The sequence below is a fragment of the Capricornis sumatraensis genome, chromosome 8 (genome assembly GCF_032405125.1).
Source record: "Capricornis sumatraensis isolate serow.1 chromosome 8, serow.2, whole genome shotgun sequence".
Lineage (NCBI taxonomy): Eukaryota > Metazoa > Chordata > Mammalia > Artiodactyla > Bovidae > Capricornis > Capricornis sumatraensis.
The window spans coordinates 102,085,623-102,101,443 of NC_091076.1; the positions used below are offsets into that span (position 1 = coordinate 102,085,623).

The following is a 15,821-nucleotide window of genomic DNA, read 5'->3' on the forward strand; positions in this document are numbered from 1 at the left end:
ACAGTTGAGAATTCATTTCCTCTGTATGGCCTTGTGCTAGCACGGCCCCTTCTGTGGTTGCACAACTTCCGTTTACGCTTACTGGTGTGGGACATGATGCTGCCCCAGGAATGCCCCGTCCATGTTGATGACCTTGGGCCATGCCTGTCCTCTCTCTTCCTCCCCCAGGCAGGTCTGGAAGAGCCCCATCTGGGCCCAAGTGTGCGGAGGATGGAAACACTGCCCCAGCAATGTCTCTGGGCCGCCTCCTTCGCCGGGCCTCCTCCAAAGCCTCGGACCTCCTGACCCTCACCCCGGGTGGTGGCGGCGGCAGCGGGCCCCCCTCCGTCCTGGATGGGGAGATCATCTACTCCAAGAACAATGTCTGTGTGCACCCCCCAGAGGGGCTGCAGGGGCTGGGGGAACACCACCCAGGTGAGCCTGGTGCGGGGAACCTGGGGTCACGGGCTGGGAGAAGAAGGCTTGGGGTCACATGACCGGGGAGAGCTGGCTGATCTCTCTGAAGTTAGCAAGCTCCTGCATCACTTCCCCATTTGCCCTAATTTCCCCATCTGGGAAGCACACCAGTGACCTTTGACTCACGGAGGGGAGGCAGGACGGTCGAAGGGGAATTAGCTGTGTTTGCAATGGAAGAGGGCATTCGTGTATACAGGGCTGCTGCGAGAGGGCTGCTGGGAGGCAGGAGTCCCCCAACTGCAGGGAGGGAAGTGGGGCATCATCTTCTTCAGGAAGCTGCCCCGGGGAGGTGGGGGGAGATTCCCCCAGGCCCCCTTGAGTGTGTGCAGGAGCACAGCCCTCAGGTCAGGCTTGGTGGTTTCATCCCTTCCTGCCTCCCAGAGTGTGGGATGAGGACCGAGCAGGTTGTGAAGCGGGCTTGGGATGCTGGGGACATGGAAATCATTGATCCTGCTCACGCTTTGTGCTTAAATCCACTGTTCTGAGATGGGGGAAGGAAGCTCTCAGCCTCTGCACAGATGGAGATGGAGAGTCCTTTCCTGGCCCTCCACACCAGAGCCTGGAGTGACCCTGGGCTGTTCGAGGGACACTCCAGCCTGTGGCTCTCCCGAGTCCCCAGGAGTGGGCAACTTTTCCTGTGGTGACAGTGACTTTGCAATCTTTTGCCAAGCCTCAGAGAAAGAGACTGCATTTTTTTTTCAGGGCTCCAGTTGTATTCTGAGCCCCCAAACAGCAAGCTCTCTTGTGCACTAAGGGAGTGGGCACAGATTCTCTTGGCAGGAGTGTCACTGATTGAGACTGTTCTTGGGTAGGGAACCTGGGAATGTTATACCTGGTTATGGCAGCGCACCACCCACACCTGAGTCCCTCAGCCCTGCTGCCTCCAGGAAGCATCCAAAAGATGGATTAGTGACACTAAAAGCCTGTGTGGTCCTTTGATATTTGTGCAAGTGTACAAGATAAATGTGTTGCTTCATTTAATTTGCACAACGATCTCCTGAGAATGCCAGAGTCTGGGTGGGCCTCTTAGAGAAGGAGGCTGGTGTTCAGAGGAGCTCCCCAATACCAGCCAGAGTAGAGGCAGAGAGAGGGCAGGCCCTGGGCTCTTCCTGAGGCCTCTCTAGGCTGCTGAAGGGTGCTGCTGGGTCCCCAGTCCCCGTGCAACCTGCAGCCTGGCTGCAGCCCACCCGCGTCCAGACAGAAAGTCTCACATCAGACGTCAGTACATTTAAAAATTAAGAATTATCAATCCGATCTGGGCACTTTACTGCATACAAATTAGGTGTTGACAAAGTATTGAATAAATAAATTTATTTTAAAAAAGACAAAAAGTTTAACTTATGCTAATGAACTCTTTGGAAAGTATTCTGTCCTTCTGTCTTGATAAGCATATCTTTACAGTGGACAGTTAGGTACAGATTTAGAGTCATCAGACCCTCCAGGTTCCAAAGCAGGAGAGCTGACTTCCAGCCCCAGCTCCTTCCTGGATTATAAGGACCCCGAGTCTTCTCCAGGGGACATCACAGGTCAGGTGGAAAGTCCCCAACAGGTCCTAGAAGCAGATTCTGAACTGAGAGGGTGGGGGATTCCAGGGTCCTGGTCCCTGAATTGTGCTCTAGAAGGCTGAGTGGCATGTTGCCTTGCCCCTGTGGATGCCTGACAAGGGCCCAAATTCTGAGGACTCGGGGGGCGGGGAGCAGAGGTCCTAGGCCTGAGTCTGAGGGTGTTGCATGTTCTGGGCATAAAGCAAAAAGAGCTGCAGCCTTTGAAGGGCTTCTGGTATCATCCTTGCCTGATGGGAGGCAAGGGAGAGGGTGCCAGAGGTCTCAGGGTCCCTTCCCAACCAAAACCATGTGGAGACACTTGACCTCACCTGAATATTACTCTTCTGAACAACTGGTTGACCACCCCCGAGTTCCCCGCTGTTTTGGAAGTGGAAGCTGGGCTAAGGATTCTAGGTTGAGTCAGAGCCCGGCAGCATGACAGGGGCCCCAGCTCCTGCCCCAGGAGCTTCTCAGAGACCCAGAGGCCTGGGAACCTGGGTGCCATAGGCCTAAGAGTCAGGACATCCCGAAGTGGCAGGTGTCTCGGGAGGAAAGACCACCTTCCTCCCGGACGGAGCATTCAGGGGCCCTAAGGGCCCACCCATGTGCTGCTGGCCTCGGAGAACTGCTCTTCCCTTCTTTGTCAGCAATCCAGGACGTGACATTGAAGATGGCCCTCCTTCTGAAAAGCAGTGTGAAAGAAGAGATGCTGAGAAGCCTCAGCCAACAGGGAAAGGCCCAAATGCTACTCATCTTGGATATTTATCTTTTGTGTGACATAGCAATAAAGTCTGCAGCCCGGGTCCCTCCTAAGATTGCGATGAAGCCGGTGGCACTTCTGGGTCCCTGGGCGCCTCCCCAGCCACCTGGGCTCATCCGGAGGCCATGAGGCAGGGGAGCCCAGGGCCGTGGACAGGGTGGGGCTCTGAACAAGAGGAGGAGGGAAGGCACAGGATAGACTGCTGCTTGAGGGCTCACCCCCTGGATCTGCTCAGTGTGTGTGCTTAGAAAACGCCCACAGCTCTCATTCATCCTGAGTTCAACTGTATCCCTCAGGTGTGTTTTCTTAGGGCCGGGCTGCACAGCCGCACAGTTTTACTCACCCGGGTGTGGTTCCGGGAAGGAACCAGCTAGAGGCACTTGGAGCACAGCCCTCCCTAACCGTCTCTGCTCCTGACCCCTCACAGGCTACCTGTGTTTGTACATGGAGAAGGATGAACTGCTGGGGGCCACTCTCATCCTCGCATGGGTCCCCAACTCCCGGATCCAGAAGCAGGACGAGGAGGCGCTGCGCTATATCACCCCCGAGAGTTCCCCCGTGCGCAAGGCACCCCACCCTCGGGGCCGGCGTGCCCAGAGCTCAGGGGCCCCCCACCAGCCGTCCCCCACGGAGCCCAGGTCCACCCTGATCCCCAGAGATGAGGACATCCTGGTGGTGGCCCAGAGCATTCGAGACACTGAGTACGTCAGCCCTTCGCCCGAGGATGGGGAGAAGCTGGCCCCGGGCTTGGGGACAGACGGCCCCCTCCCAGTCTTGCCACCGGCCCACAGCGACTCAGGAATTTTGTCGGCGGTCAGTTCACAAGACGGGACAGAAGAGGGCCGGGAGCCCCGGCCGGAGGTGGGCGAGGAGGAGGGTTCCTTGGAGCTGTCGGCTGAGGGTGTGAGCAGGGCCAGTTCCTTCGACTCGGACTCAGAGGCCTTCTCTTCGCCCTTCTGCCTCTCGCCCATCAGCGCCGCCCTCGCGGAGAGCACCAGCTCCGTGTTCCTGGAGAGCGAGAGCGGGTGAGTTCCCCACTGCCCCCTGTGTCTCTGGGGCCGAGAGCAAGGGCCTGTGTCCCCGCTCTGCTCACTGAGTGTGGAGGACACCTGCATGCCATCCCGCGGGCCCCAGAGTGCCTTCACTTCATGCCACCCCAGGGGGTTATGAAGGACACGCAGCCTGGGCTGGGGGGCTGGGAGTTCCCTCTTCCTTCTCTCCCCTTCCCTAGGACTAAACCTTCCCAGCCAAGTCTGACTAGCCCCATACCCCAGTCCAGACCCCCTGGGACCAGGCCTCAGCATCCTGGTGTCTTCTATGCTCATCACTGGAGGGACTGAGATGGTTCGTCAGGCAAACCCAGGGAGGCCAGGGTGGCGGCAGAAGGCTTGTGGGGGAGGCCTGGTCCCCAGCCAGGCATGGAGCCTGGCCCACCAGAAGGGCCCTTAGCCTTTCTACTTCTCACACCCTCAAGCTGTAAGAGGCTGGAACGCAGCCCCAGGGGGAAGTTGGCAGCATTTACTGTACAGCCGAGAGCCCAGGGGAACCAGATGCCTGGGCACATTAGCGGGCTCACTTTACTTGCCACACACACAGGGGCTGGGAGGAGCAGTGAGATGTTGCCTGAAGGGGGAGGGTTATCATAATGTCACATGGTGTCGTTGTTAGGGGGCCTCGGGGCCTCCCAGAGGTGGGCGCGCACAAGGCTCATGAACCACAGGCTTGGGTTAACTCAGAGCAGCCGGGGCAGGCGTGGGATGGGCAAGCATGGGACTTCTACAGTCCCGTCTCATGCTTGGCTGTGGTCCTTGTTCTCATTAATTTCCAGGCTAATGATGGTGATGACAGTGAGTGCTGACGTTAGTCAGTCAGCATGTAATTCTTGAGCTCATGATGTGAGCTGGGCATGTGATCAGTGTGGATGTCTGAGTTTTGCCTGGGTGCAGGGCATGTGGGCCATGGATTAATTCTTTTTAGGCTCACAAGAACCCCAAACCCTGTGACGTAGGTGCTCACATCACCCTCTGTGTATTGAAGGGAGAAGTAAGGCTCAGAGAGGTTAAGGAACTTGCTGGAGGTCACCCAGCCAGTTCAGGAGCTGAGCCAGATTTGAACCCTGCTGGGTTTACAACGGACCTAGAGCAATAAGGTCACAGGAACTGATGTGAGAAAAGGAACAGGGTGGAGGAATGGGGAGCGCTTTGCTGGTTTCAGAGGGAAGGAATTTGAGACGAATTCTTTCCTGTTTTCTTCCCCAGTAAAGCCCAAGCGTGAACTGATAACATTCTTCTCGCATACTGAAGCGTGCATGTAAGGGAGAGGTCGGTCAGCTGCAGCCAAGGACTCCAGTGCCCCATGAGGTTCCCTGAGCCATGTGCCCGTTTCCCACTTGGGAAACTTGAAGCCCTGCCTGAGTCCCGCTGCCAGCGGGGCTCTGTCAGAGCGCCCCCTGGTGGTGCCACGCTGCCAGTTACTCCCCATCAGCCCTTCTCAGCCACTTTCTGCCTCTATGGATTGCCTGTTCTGGACATTTCACGGCAATGGGATCATGCAACTTGTGTCCTTTCGTGTCTGCCTCCTTTCACTGAGCATAATGTTCTCAAGGTGCATCCAAGCATGTCAGGACTCCATTCATTTTTATGACTGGCTAATACTCCCAGCAATTTTCACCTCCTGTTGGATTTGGGAACATTACTCTGTACTGCGTGCAGACGCCTAACCTGAAGCTGGGTGCCATCTGTCAGGTGTGGGAGTTTGGCTGTCCTGTCATGAGTCCTTTCTGTGCTCATGCTTTGGAAACCCAAGTTACATCTTCCAGACCCCTGTTCCACCCAATTTAGCTTAAGGTTCATGTTTCCACTTAGAGCTGCAGGGCATGCTCGGAAGGAAGACTGCAGTGTCGTGAGGGAGATCCCTCCCTCACCGTGGAGCCTCAGCAATTCCATATTGCTTGCTTTTCTGGCTCAGTCTGTCCAGTTCCGCCAAGGCTTTGGGCTGGGGCAGGATGGCCATGAATGAGGTCCCCCTCCCTGCCTGCCAGGAGCGTGTGCTTCAGTCAGGGGCTGATGCAAAAACAGACTGTTTTTGAGATGCAATGTGAGAGGTATTACATGGAGGCACCCTAGTTCCTGACCCAGCCATGCTTGACAGGTTGCTGGAAGTTTAAAAAAAAAGAAAAAAGCAACTATGGATTTCAAGAGGGACTGGGTGGGCCCTGAACTCTGCATTTTCTGCCAGGCTGCTCCTGCTTCTTTGCTCCTGGAATTGAGTTGCGATTTTGTCTCCCCACCGCATTCGAGACCTGAAAGCAAAGCTGGCGTGTCTCCACTCCCTCCTGCCCCCTGCCCCCCTACAGCTCCCGCCCAGTGATGGGCCTGGAAATCTGGACTAAATGGTCAGTAGCACTGGGTGCTATAGAGCAAGGCTTCCCAGCCCAGCGAAAAATGAGAATGCCCCAGCAGCTTTGAAGGCCCCTGATTCCCAGGCCTACCCAGACTGATTGAACCAGAATGACTGGGGTGGTGCCTGGGCATGGGCAGGGATTGACCTCTCCAAGGGTCTCCAAAGTGCCACCGGGCTTGAGAACCACTGCTGTGATAAGGGGAGCTTCACTCATAGCTCAAGTGGTAAAGAATCTACCTGCAATGCAGGAGACCTCAGTTCAATTCCTGGGTTGGGAAGGTCCGCTGGAGAAGGGACAGGCTACCCACTCCAGTATCCTTGGGCTTCCCTTGGTAAAGAATGCGCCTGCATTACAGGAGACCTGGGTTCGATCCCTGGGTTGGGAAAACCCCTGGAGAAGGGAAAGGCTACCCACTCCAGCATTCTGGCCTGGAGAATTCCATGGACAAAGGAACCTGGCAGGCTACAGTTCAAGGAGCACAGAGAGGCATGGGCCTTGTAGAGAGGGCATCTGGAGTGAGGTCCTGGAGGACCAGCTTCTGCTGGACCAGACTCCCTACAGGGAGCTTGTCTTTGAGGATTTGAACGTGTGACTCCACAGGCAGAGGCTCTTCATTTAACTGGGAATTGGGTCCCCTCGGGGGAGCAGACAGGCTGGCTCATGGGATCCCTCTAGTGGCAGAACTAAAGAACTACATGTGGAGACTGAGCGTGTGGTTGGGCAAGGGTGGGAGGAGCAGCCCCCTATCTGAGAGTCCCTTAAACATTTTGTGACGTGGCAAGTAGTTTACGGAAGGGTCGAGTGGTTAGAATGACAGTGTCCACTTGTGTGCTACCTGTGGGGTTTAGCCAGGCACAGCCTCATCCTTAGATGAGGCCACCTGCCATAGCCACCCCAGCATGTGATGGCTGGAAATTCTTGACCCTGTGTGTCCAAAGACTGTTGGGAAGTGGGTGGACAAGGAAGGCTATGTGGCTGACATGCCATCATGGACCCTCCTCCCACTGAGGACTGAGTTCTAGAAGCAGGGGTTAGGGTCTGTCGCTGTCTCAGTCCCTTACCTTCCATAGTGTCAGAAATCAAGGCTTTGGGTTGGGATGAAGGTGAGAATAACCACCAGACAAGGTCAGTGGCCAGCCTGTCATTCGTTTATGTCCTGAGAGGTACCTGGTCCAGTCTCTAGGGCTAGTTGGATGAGGATGTTGTATAACAGGACCCCCATGTGGACCCCTATGTGGCATCTCAACTGCCCCCCCCCGGGGAAGTATGTGGTGACATTTATGAGCTGAAAACACAGCTCCCACTCCCTAAATCAAAAGGTATCTTCTGGAACTCATCCCAAGAACCAATCTAAACTACAGAAATAAAGCATATTTGCATGAAGATGTCCATCTTGCTCTTCTTTATAATGGAGGGGGAAAGGGATGAATCTACAGAAAGAGATGCATCCATTACTGTTCGTCTTCCAGGTTAAGAGGTTTTATTGGGGGCCTGTGAGCCCCCTGAGGTCCTTCACCACTTCCTGTACGTGTGCTCATGGGTGTCCATTTACCTGAGGAGGGGCCACTTCTGGCCCCAAAGGTGCAGAACTTTAGTACTGCCAGACAGAAGATTGTGCAGTATTAGTAAAGGTTATACATCAGTGTGGAAATTTATGGTGTATCAGTAACAAAGCAGGTAGCAAATAATGTACACATTTTGACTGAAATCCATGGGAAGGCCTGATGCATGAATGAAGCTATCCAAGCAGTGCTGCCTACTAGAACTTTCCTGATCTGTGCCATTGTGATAACACCACTGCCTTGCTTACCTGGGGAATACGTGAAAGATGGCTAGTGTGACTGACAAGCTGAATTTTTAAGTTTACGTGATATTGATTGAGATAAATTTAAGTGGCACATGTGAGCACCCTGTTGGACAGCACCAGCTGAGGGAAAGCTGTGCCAATGTTAGGATAATGTGGTTGTGAGTCATTTTTTTTCTCCTGTTTCAAAAATGTTACATTGTGACTATATTAATCATATGATGAAAACAAGTTTTAAAACTAGATAGCCAGGGACTTCCCTGGTGGTCCAGTGGTTAAGAATCCGCCTTCCAATGTAGGGGATGTGGGTTGGATCCCTGGTTGAGTGCTGCAGCTAGGAGTTTGCATGCCGCAACTAAAATATCCCGCATGCCTCAACTAAAGAACCTACGCACCGAAGATCAGAGATCCCATGTGCTGCAACTAAGACCTGCTGCAGTCAGATAAATCAGTATTTTAAAAAATAGATCACATAGCTCACAGCCACTGCATAGCTCAGACTAGCTTACCCCCATCTGCTGTCTTGCATGCTTGTTAATGAGAAGGCCCCCTAGGACCCCGTGAGGTCCTCCCCATGAAGCTGATGCTCGCCCCCACTCCCAGGGTAAATGTGTGCCGAGTGAAGGGTGGTGTTCAGGTTACAGAATGAGCTGGGTGGCCTTGCTACTTCAAGGCTCTCACCTTGGCATCATTGGGGTGGTGGTCCAGCCAGCACAGACACGGGTCCAGGGAGAGTCAGGTGCAGCCATGCGGGGATGAAAGCTGCCTGTCCCCGGGGTCCTACTTGGATGTTCACCTTCCTGCCGACCTCTCCTCTCCTCTTTTCCCATGCTTGCTGGGGTTCGGCCAGCCGTCCCCCACAGCCTCACCCTTCTGCAGCCTCCCTCCAGCTGGAATGTGCTCCCCTCCCCTGGAGAAACCCCAGCCAGACTGTGGTCTCCTGCATGACCCCAGCTCTTTCCCCAGAGTTCCTGGCTTTCCCCAGGCATGTTTCTGTGGCATTTAACATATGCTGCCTCTTGCTGCTGCTTTTCCTTGCGCTTTACCGTTTTTCTGGACCAGCGCCGTCCTATAGGACTTTCCATGGTGATGAACGCTGTCCAGTGCAGTAGCCACTGGCCATGTGTGGCTGTGGACTCCTGGAAATGTGGCTCTGGAAACCAAGCAACTGGATTTTTTCACCTTTAATAAATTTCAAGTCCAGTAGCCACAGGTGGTGAGGGCTTCCATGTTGGACAGTGCAGTCCCAGAAGAAACTGTGCTTCTGGGGGGTGGGAGGGGAGGCTGGTAGTCACCCTGCTTGCAAAGAGGAGCCCCTCAGAGTGCTCTGTCAAGAGAGAGAAAGGGGAAAAGGCCAGAAAAGTGAACAGGTGTCCCCGCCCCCCACGCAGAGGCTGGTTTCCTAGGGGGTGGATGGTAGGAGAGGTCACAAGCAGAAGCCAGTGAGGAGGGAGGGTAACGATGGAGCCAGCCCCGAGGGCAGTGACTGCGACAGCATGACGGCGCCCACCCCACAGAGGGAGCCAGGCTGAAATAAATGGCATCTTAAGTGCTTTTTGCCTTTAGGAGGAAAAGGCTCTGTGACACCAGAGTATCAGCCGTAAAGGCTGAATTATTCATACTGTCTCGATGTCACTGGTGTAACTGGCCCTGCTTCTTCTACCCTGCTCTGGGGAGAATCCAGCCTCAGAAGGACTGAAGCCTATGAGCTGGGTGGGGCAGGGCCAGGTGCTGTCACTATTGTGGGGCTGCCAGGAGGGACCCAGAGGGGGTCACGCTGGTCACCCAAAGCCTGGTGAGGGGGCAGGCTGTGCGATGCCATGTGATTCTTAGTTGCTTTGGGCGGTTTTCATAAATAGCCTTGTTGTTCCTTTTCTGTCCAACCATCTCGGGGCAGGGGGGCAAGCCTGCAGGAGTAGAAACTGCAGGGCGTGGGGGGTGATATAAACAAGGAAGACACTTTTTACCCCTTCCCACCCAGAGCAGCTAAAGCAAATAAGAACCCTCTCCCAGAGGTGGGAGATGAAGGAAGAAGAGGAGGGGCCAGAAGGATGGGACCCTAAAGAGATGAAGAGGGGGAGCAACAGAGAAGGGCCAATGGCTGGGCCAGTGGATGTTCTCAGAGGCCATTCCAGCAGCAGTGGCACTGGGGTGGGGTGAGGGAAGGTCCTGGGGCTGTGCCACCCAGGAGAGGAGGGTAATGGCTGGAGAGCATGAATGTGGGTCCTGGAGAGATTTAAGAGGTGGAATGGCCAAGAGTTGGTGAGAAGAGGGATGGCCAGGTGCTGGGGGGCACACCCCCCAAATTTCTGGAAAATATCTCTGGGCTAGCTCAGTACTGGGCCAGCCCAGGTGCCCCGGATGCCCTGAGGATGTTCCTGGAACACCCACCCTCACCCCCTGGGGGCCCCCAGCAGCAGCCTGGCAGCCGAGAAGCTGGCAGCTTCCAAAGATCTGTTGTTTGGGTTTGTTTGTGCTTCTGTAACCGGGAGCTGAGATTTATTTCTTTAAAACATCCCATCTCCCGACACCCTGCAATCTGTTCTGTGCGTCGTTAAGACTAATCTTGTCTTATGTTTCTGTAGCACTCGGCAGGCTCTGTGCAGCATTTCTCCCTCCACACCACCCCCCTGCACCCACATCCCTGCTCCATGTGCGGCCCCCCAGCCAAGGTGGCAGTCACTTACCACTGCCCTGCTTCATGCCTAGGGCTGGCCGATAGCAGGGGTCCACAGGAAACCCTATTCGAGAAGGGCAGCTGGTGGGACTGAGCCCTTGGACCAGCCTGGGAGCCTCACTGCCAGGCAGGGAAGGCAGGTGCTGCCTGGGGTGGAGGATGGCCCTTCAGCGTCTACCCTGCAGCTCTGGAAGCGCACTGGCAGCCGGCTGCCGCTGGCTCCAGGAGCTCGGAGGGGCTGCCAGGGAATTCAGGCTGGGTCTCCACAGTGCCCAGTCATTTGATGTGAGACCCACGGTGGCTGTTTGGCTCAGACATGCTGTCTGGGGAGGGAAGGGGCAGGCCATCTGGGCTGGGCCAGGTCTTTCGTCAAATGTAAACCAAGCCCTATGTGATCCCCAGGGCAGGAGCTTGTCAAGGTGTTTTAATCTCTCTGTCTCAGTTTCCTCATCTGTGCGGTGGGGCCACTGTGAACACAAAGGTGATGAGTAAAAGGAGTTCCAAAAGGCTCAGCACAGAGTAGGCAAATGGCAGTCATTTACCAGGACGCTAAAAATAAAAGTGGCATTTTTATGGCACCTATCAGAGTGCCAGCCCAATCCTGAGAGCTTTGTGTTAGTTTTTTGGGGCTGCTGTAAGGAAGGACCGTAAACTGGTTGATTTAGAAAATCAGAGAGAGATTCTCATGGTTTTGGAGGCTGGAAGTCTGAAATCAAGGTGTTTGAAGGTCCAAGGAGGTCCTTCCTGCCCCTGCCAGCTCCTGGGGCTCCAGCTGTCCCTCGTGGCCACGCCCCTCCAATCTCTGCCTCCTTCATCACGTGGTTTCTCTTCTTGGGAGGACATCAGTCCTTGGATTTAGGGCCCACTCTCAATCCAGGATGAGCTCATCTTGGGATCTTTAACTAATTACATCTGTAATTTGTTTCCAAATAGAGTCACATTGGGAGATGAATTTTGGGAGACTCTATTCAATCCATCTTAGGCTTTGTGGGCACTGAGTGTTTAACCCTTGAAACAATGCCCAAGGTTGGGGTGTTCTTCTCCCATGGTAGAGAAGGTTGAGGCACGGGGTCACAGAGCGAGGCTCCTAGCTGAGGTACCAGCTATGATGTTAAAAACAGAAAAGCAAAACAAAATCCAGCCGTGTTTCCGTCATCACTTGGCACATGAGTTGCCCCTTCCGGCCTAGTCCTGTTGGCCCCCTGGGTCTGTTTGGAACCCCGACCCCACCCAGAGGCTTGTGGGGCTGGAGCAAAGATGCTGTGGAAATCTACTTGTGACATAAGTAATATATGTCCATTTTAGAAATTTGGGAGGAAAGGCATAAAGAAAATATTTATGGTCATCAGTCCTTCCAGCATTGCTATTATCATTTTGGTTTACTTCTCTCTGGCCTTTTGAAGATGGGGATTGTAATTGTCCATCTGAAGAGTTGACAGATCTCTATAATGGGCCATGTAGTGACTATTTTTGATTTTTTGAATGGCACAGCCTCTGTGTAGCTTCTTAACTCTGTCCATAGAAAACAGCCACTAGCAATATGGAAGTGATTGGGTGTGGCTGGGTTCCAGTAAAATTTGATTTATGGATTCCTTGTATTTCATATAATTTTCATGTGTCATGAAATAGTTCCCTCCTTTTGTCTTTTTCAACACTGAAAAATGGTCAAACCCATTCTTCGCACAAAAACCTACACATGGATGTTTGTAGCAGTTTCCTTCATCAATGCCAAAACTTGGAAGCAACCGAGATGTTCATTCTTCCATAGGTTAAGGGAGAGAGAAACTGGTCTATCTAGACAACGGAATTCTATTCAGCACTAAAAAAAATGAGCTATCAAGACAGGAAAAGACGTGGAGGAAACTTACATGCATGTTGCTAAGTGAGAGAAGCCAATCTGAAAAGGCTACAGACGGTGTGATTCCAACTATATGACTTTCTGGAAGAGTCAAAGCTATGGATACACTGAAAAAAGATCAGCAGTTGCCAGGCATTAGGGTTGAATAGAGCACAGAGGATTTTTAGGGAAGTGAAACTATTCTGGATGATGCTGTGATGCTGATACATGTCCTTATGCATTTGTTAAACTCTAAAGAAAGTACAGGGCTTCCCTGGTGGCTCAGCAGTAACGAATCCACCTGCAATGCAGGAGACCCGGGTTTGATCCCTGGGATGGGAACATCCCCTGGAGAAGGAAATGGCAACCCACTCCAGAATTCTTGCCTGAGAAATCCCATGGGCAAAGAAGCCTGGAAAGCTACAATTCATGGGGTCACAAAAGAGTCGGACACAACTTAGCGACTAAACAACAATAACAGTGCAGAATGTACAGGATCAAGAATGAACCATAATGTAAACTATGGGCTTTAGTTAATAATAATGTAGTGATATTATTCATCAATCATAACAAATGTATCACACTAATGCAAGACGTTAGGGGAACATCTGTGTGAGCGGAAAGGCATCTAGGAACTCTTTGTTCCTTCTGTTCAGTTTTTCTGTAAACCTAAAACTGCTCTTAATAATAGGCTATTAAAATATTCTTAGGTCATGGATTGTACAGATAGCACGCCGTTACGTGCTGACTCCTGGTCTAAGCCAGCACTGCTCAGTAGAAATGTAGTAAGCCACATATGTGATTTAAAATTTTCTAGTAGTCTTGCTTTTAAAAAATTCCATCTGGAAATAACTATAGAGTCACAGGAAGTTGCAGAATATGTACAGGGAAGTCCCATGCATCCTTCACTTAATACACATTCCAGACCGGGAAATGAAGTTGGGTACAATGCACAGATCTTGCTGGTCTTTCAAACTCCATTTGTGTGTACCTGCATATGGAATCCTGTGCAATTGTGTCCCACGTGTAGCTTTGTGTAACCACCACCACAGTCAAGGTACAGAACAGTTCCATCACTGCACGGCTGCCGTATGCTCCCCCTCATAGTTGCAGCCACTGCTATATTCTCTGTCTCTAGAAGACTTCCATATAAGTGATATCACATGCTCTGTCACCTTGAGATGGGCCCTTTTCACTCAGCATAACTCCCTTGAGCCTCATCCAAGACACTGTATGTACCTGTAGTGCTTTCCTTTTTATTGCTAAGTAGTATTCCAAGGTGTGCATGAACCAGTTTGTTTAAGTGTCCATCTTTTGAAGGAAGGATATTAATGGGTTGTTTCCAGTTTGGGGCATTTACGAATAAACCTGTTGTGAACATTTCTATATGGGTTTTTGTCTGAATGTAGCGTTCATTTTTCTGGGAGAAATTCCCAAGAGTGTAATTGCTAGGTCATATGTATGATGGTTGCATGTTTTTTCTTAAAGAAATTGCCCCAATTTTTTTCCAGAGTAGCTGTGCCATCTTATATTTTCACCAGCAGTATAGGTGAGTGGTATAGTTTCTCTGCATCCTTGCCAGCATTTGGTGCGCTCAAAGCAAGGAGATCCAACCAGTTCATGCTAAAGGAAATCAGTCTTGAATATTCATTGGAAGGACTGATGCTGAAGCTGAAACTCCAATACTTTGGCCACCTGATGCAAAGAACTGACTCATTTGAAAAGACCCTGATGCTGGGAAAAATTGAAGGCGGGAGGGAGGAGGAGGGGACAACACGACAGAGGATGAGATGGTTGGATGGAATCACCGACTCAATGGACATGAGTTTGAGTAAACTCCGGGAGTTGGTGATGGACAGGGAGGCCTGGCGTGCTGCAGTCCGTGAGGTTGCAAAGAGTCGGGCACGACTGAGTGACTGCACTGACTGACTGACTGTTTTATATTTTGCCCATTTTGGTATGTGTGTGGTGTCCCACTGTGGTTTAATTTGCATTTCCCTAATGATTAGTGATGTTGAGCATTTTTACATGTGTTTCTCTGCCATCTTATTCTCTTTGGTGAAATGTCTCTTCATGTCTTTTGCCTATATTCTGATCTTCCTGGTGGGCTATCCTGGTGGCTCAGATGGTAAAGAATCTGCCTGCAGTGCAGGAGACCTGGGTTCAATTCCTGGGTTGGGAAGATCCCCTGGAGGGAGGGCATGGTAATCCACTTCAGTATTCTTGCCTGGAGAATCCCCATGGACAGAGGAGCCTGACAGGCTACAGTCCATGAGGTTGCAAAAAGTAGGATATGACTGAGTGACTAAGCACACAGGACACACAATCTTTCTTTTTAACTGTTATGTGTTCGAGAGCTCTTATTTTCTACATACTAGTCTTTCGTCAGAAAGGTCATGTACAAGTATATCTCTGAAGTTACCTTTTCATCCTCCTGGCAATGGCACCCCACTCCTGTACTCTGGCCTGGAGAATCCCATGGATGGAGGAGCCTGGTGGGCCGCAGTCCATGGGGTCGCTGGGAGTCGGACACGACTGACTGACTTCACTTTCACTTTTCGCTTTCATGCACTGGAGAAGGAAATGGCAACCCACCCCAGTGTTCTTGCCTGGAGAATCCCAGGGACGGGGAGACTGGTGGGCTGTCGTCTATGGGGTCCCACAGAGTCGGACACGACTGAAGTGACTTAGTAGTAGTAGTAGTAGTAGCAGAATCTTTCACAAGGTAAAATATTTTAATTCTGATGACACCCAATTTATCAATTGTTCCTCTTGTGACTCTTGCTTTTGTTGTCAAGTCTAAGAACTCTTGGCCTTGTCCTGAATCCTAAAAATAATCTCCTATTATTTTCTAAAACTTTTGTCATTTTCATTCTACATTTAAGTCCATGACCCATGTGGAGTTAATTTCAGTATAAGGAATGAAATTTAGGGCAAGGTTTATCTTTCAGCCTGGGAATGTTTTGTTGCCCCAGAATCATTGAAACGGGCTACCTTCCTCCATGGAATTGCTTTTGCACTTTTGCCAAAAATCAGTTGATCATAAATGTGTGTATCTAATAGCTGCATTTTAATGAGTAAAAAAAGAGATATGTAAAATCAATTTGAATAATTACCCAGTATACCCCAAATATTACCATTTCAACGTGTGATCAGTATTAAAAGTTAATGGAAGATGTTCAGTATTCTATCTTTGTACCTAGTCTTAGGGAATCTCTTGTGAACTCTAACCCTAGAGCACATCTCGGTTTTGTTTTGCTTTTTTAAAATTTACTTTTAGCTGTGCTGGGTCTGCGTTGCTACCCGGGCTTTTCTCTGGATGCAGAGAGCAGGGGCTACT

The 15,821-nt window shown here is 51.6% G+C and overlaps 1 protein-coding gene across 2 annotated transcripts in view; it reads left to right on the forward strand.

The window, feature by feature from the left end:
• Positions 1-230: 230 nt before the first annotated feature.
• Positions 231-15,821, forward strand: part of TBC1D16 (TBC1 domain family member 16) — a 63,357-nt gene continuing 47,766 nt past the window's right edge. For both annotated transcript variants that reach the window (XM_068976387.1, XM_068976388.1), the window contains exons 1-2: positions 231-414; positions 3,188-3,785. In XM_068976387.1, the coding sequence (XP_068832488.1) occupies positions 231-414; positions 3,188-3,785 (782 nt within the window). The remainder of the gene's footprint in view (positions 415-3,187; positions 3,786-15,821) is intronic.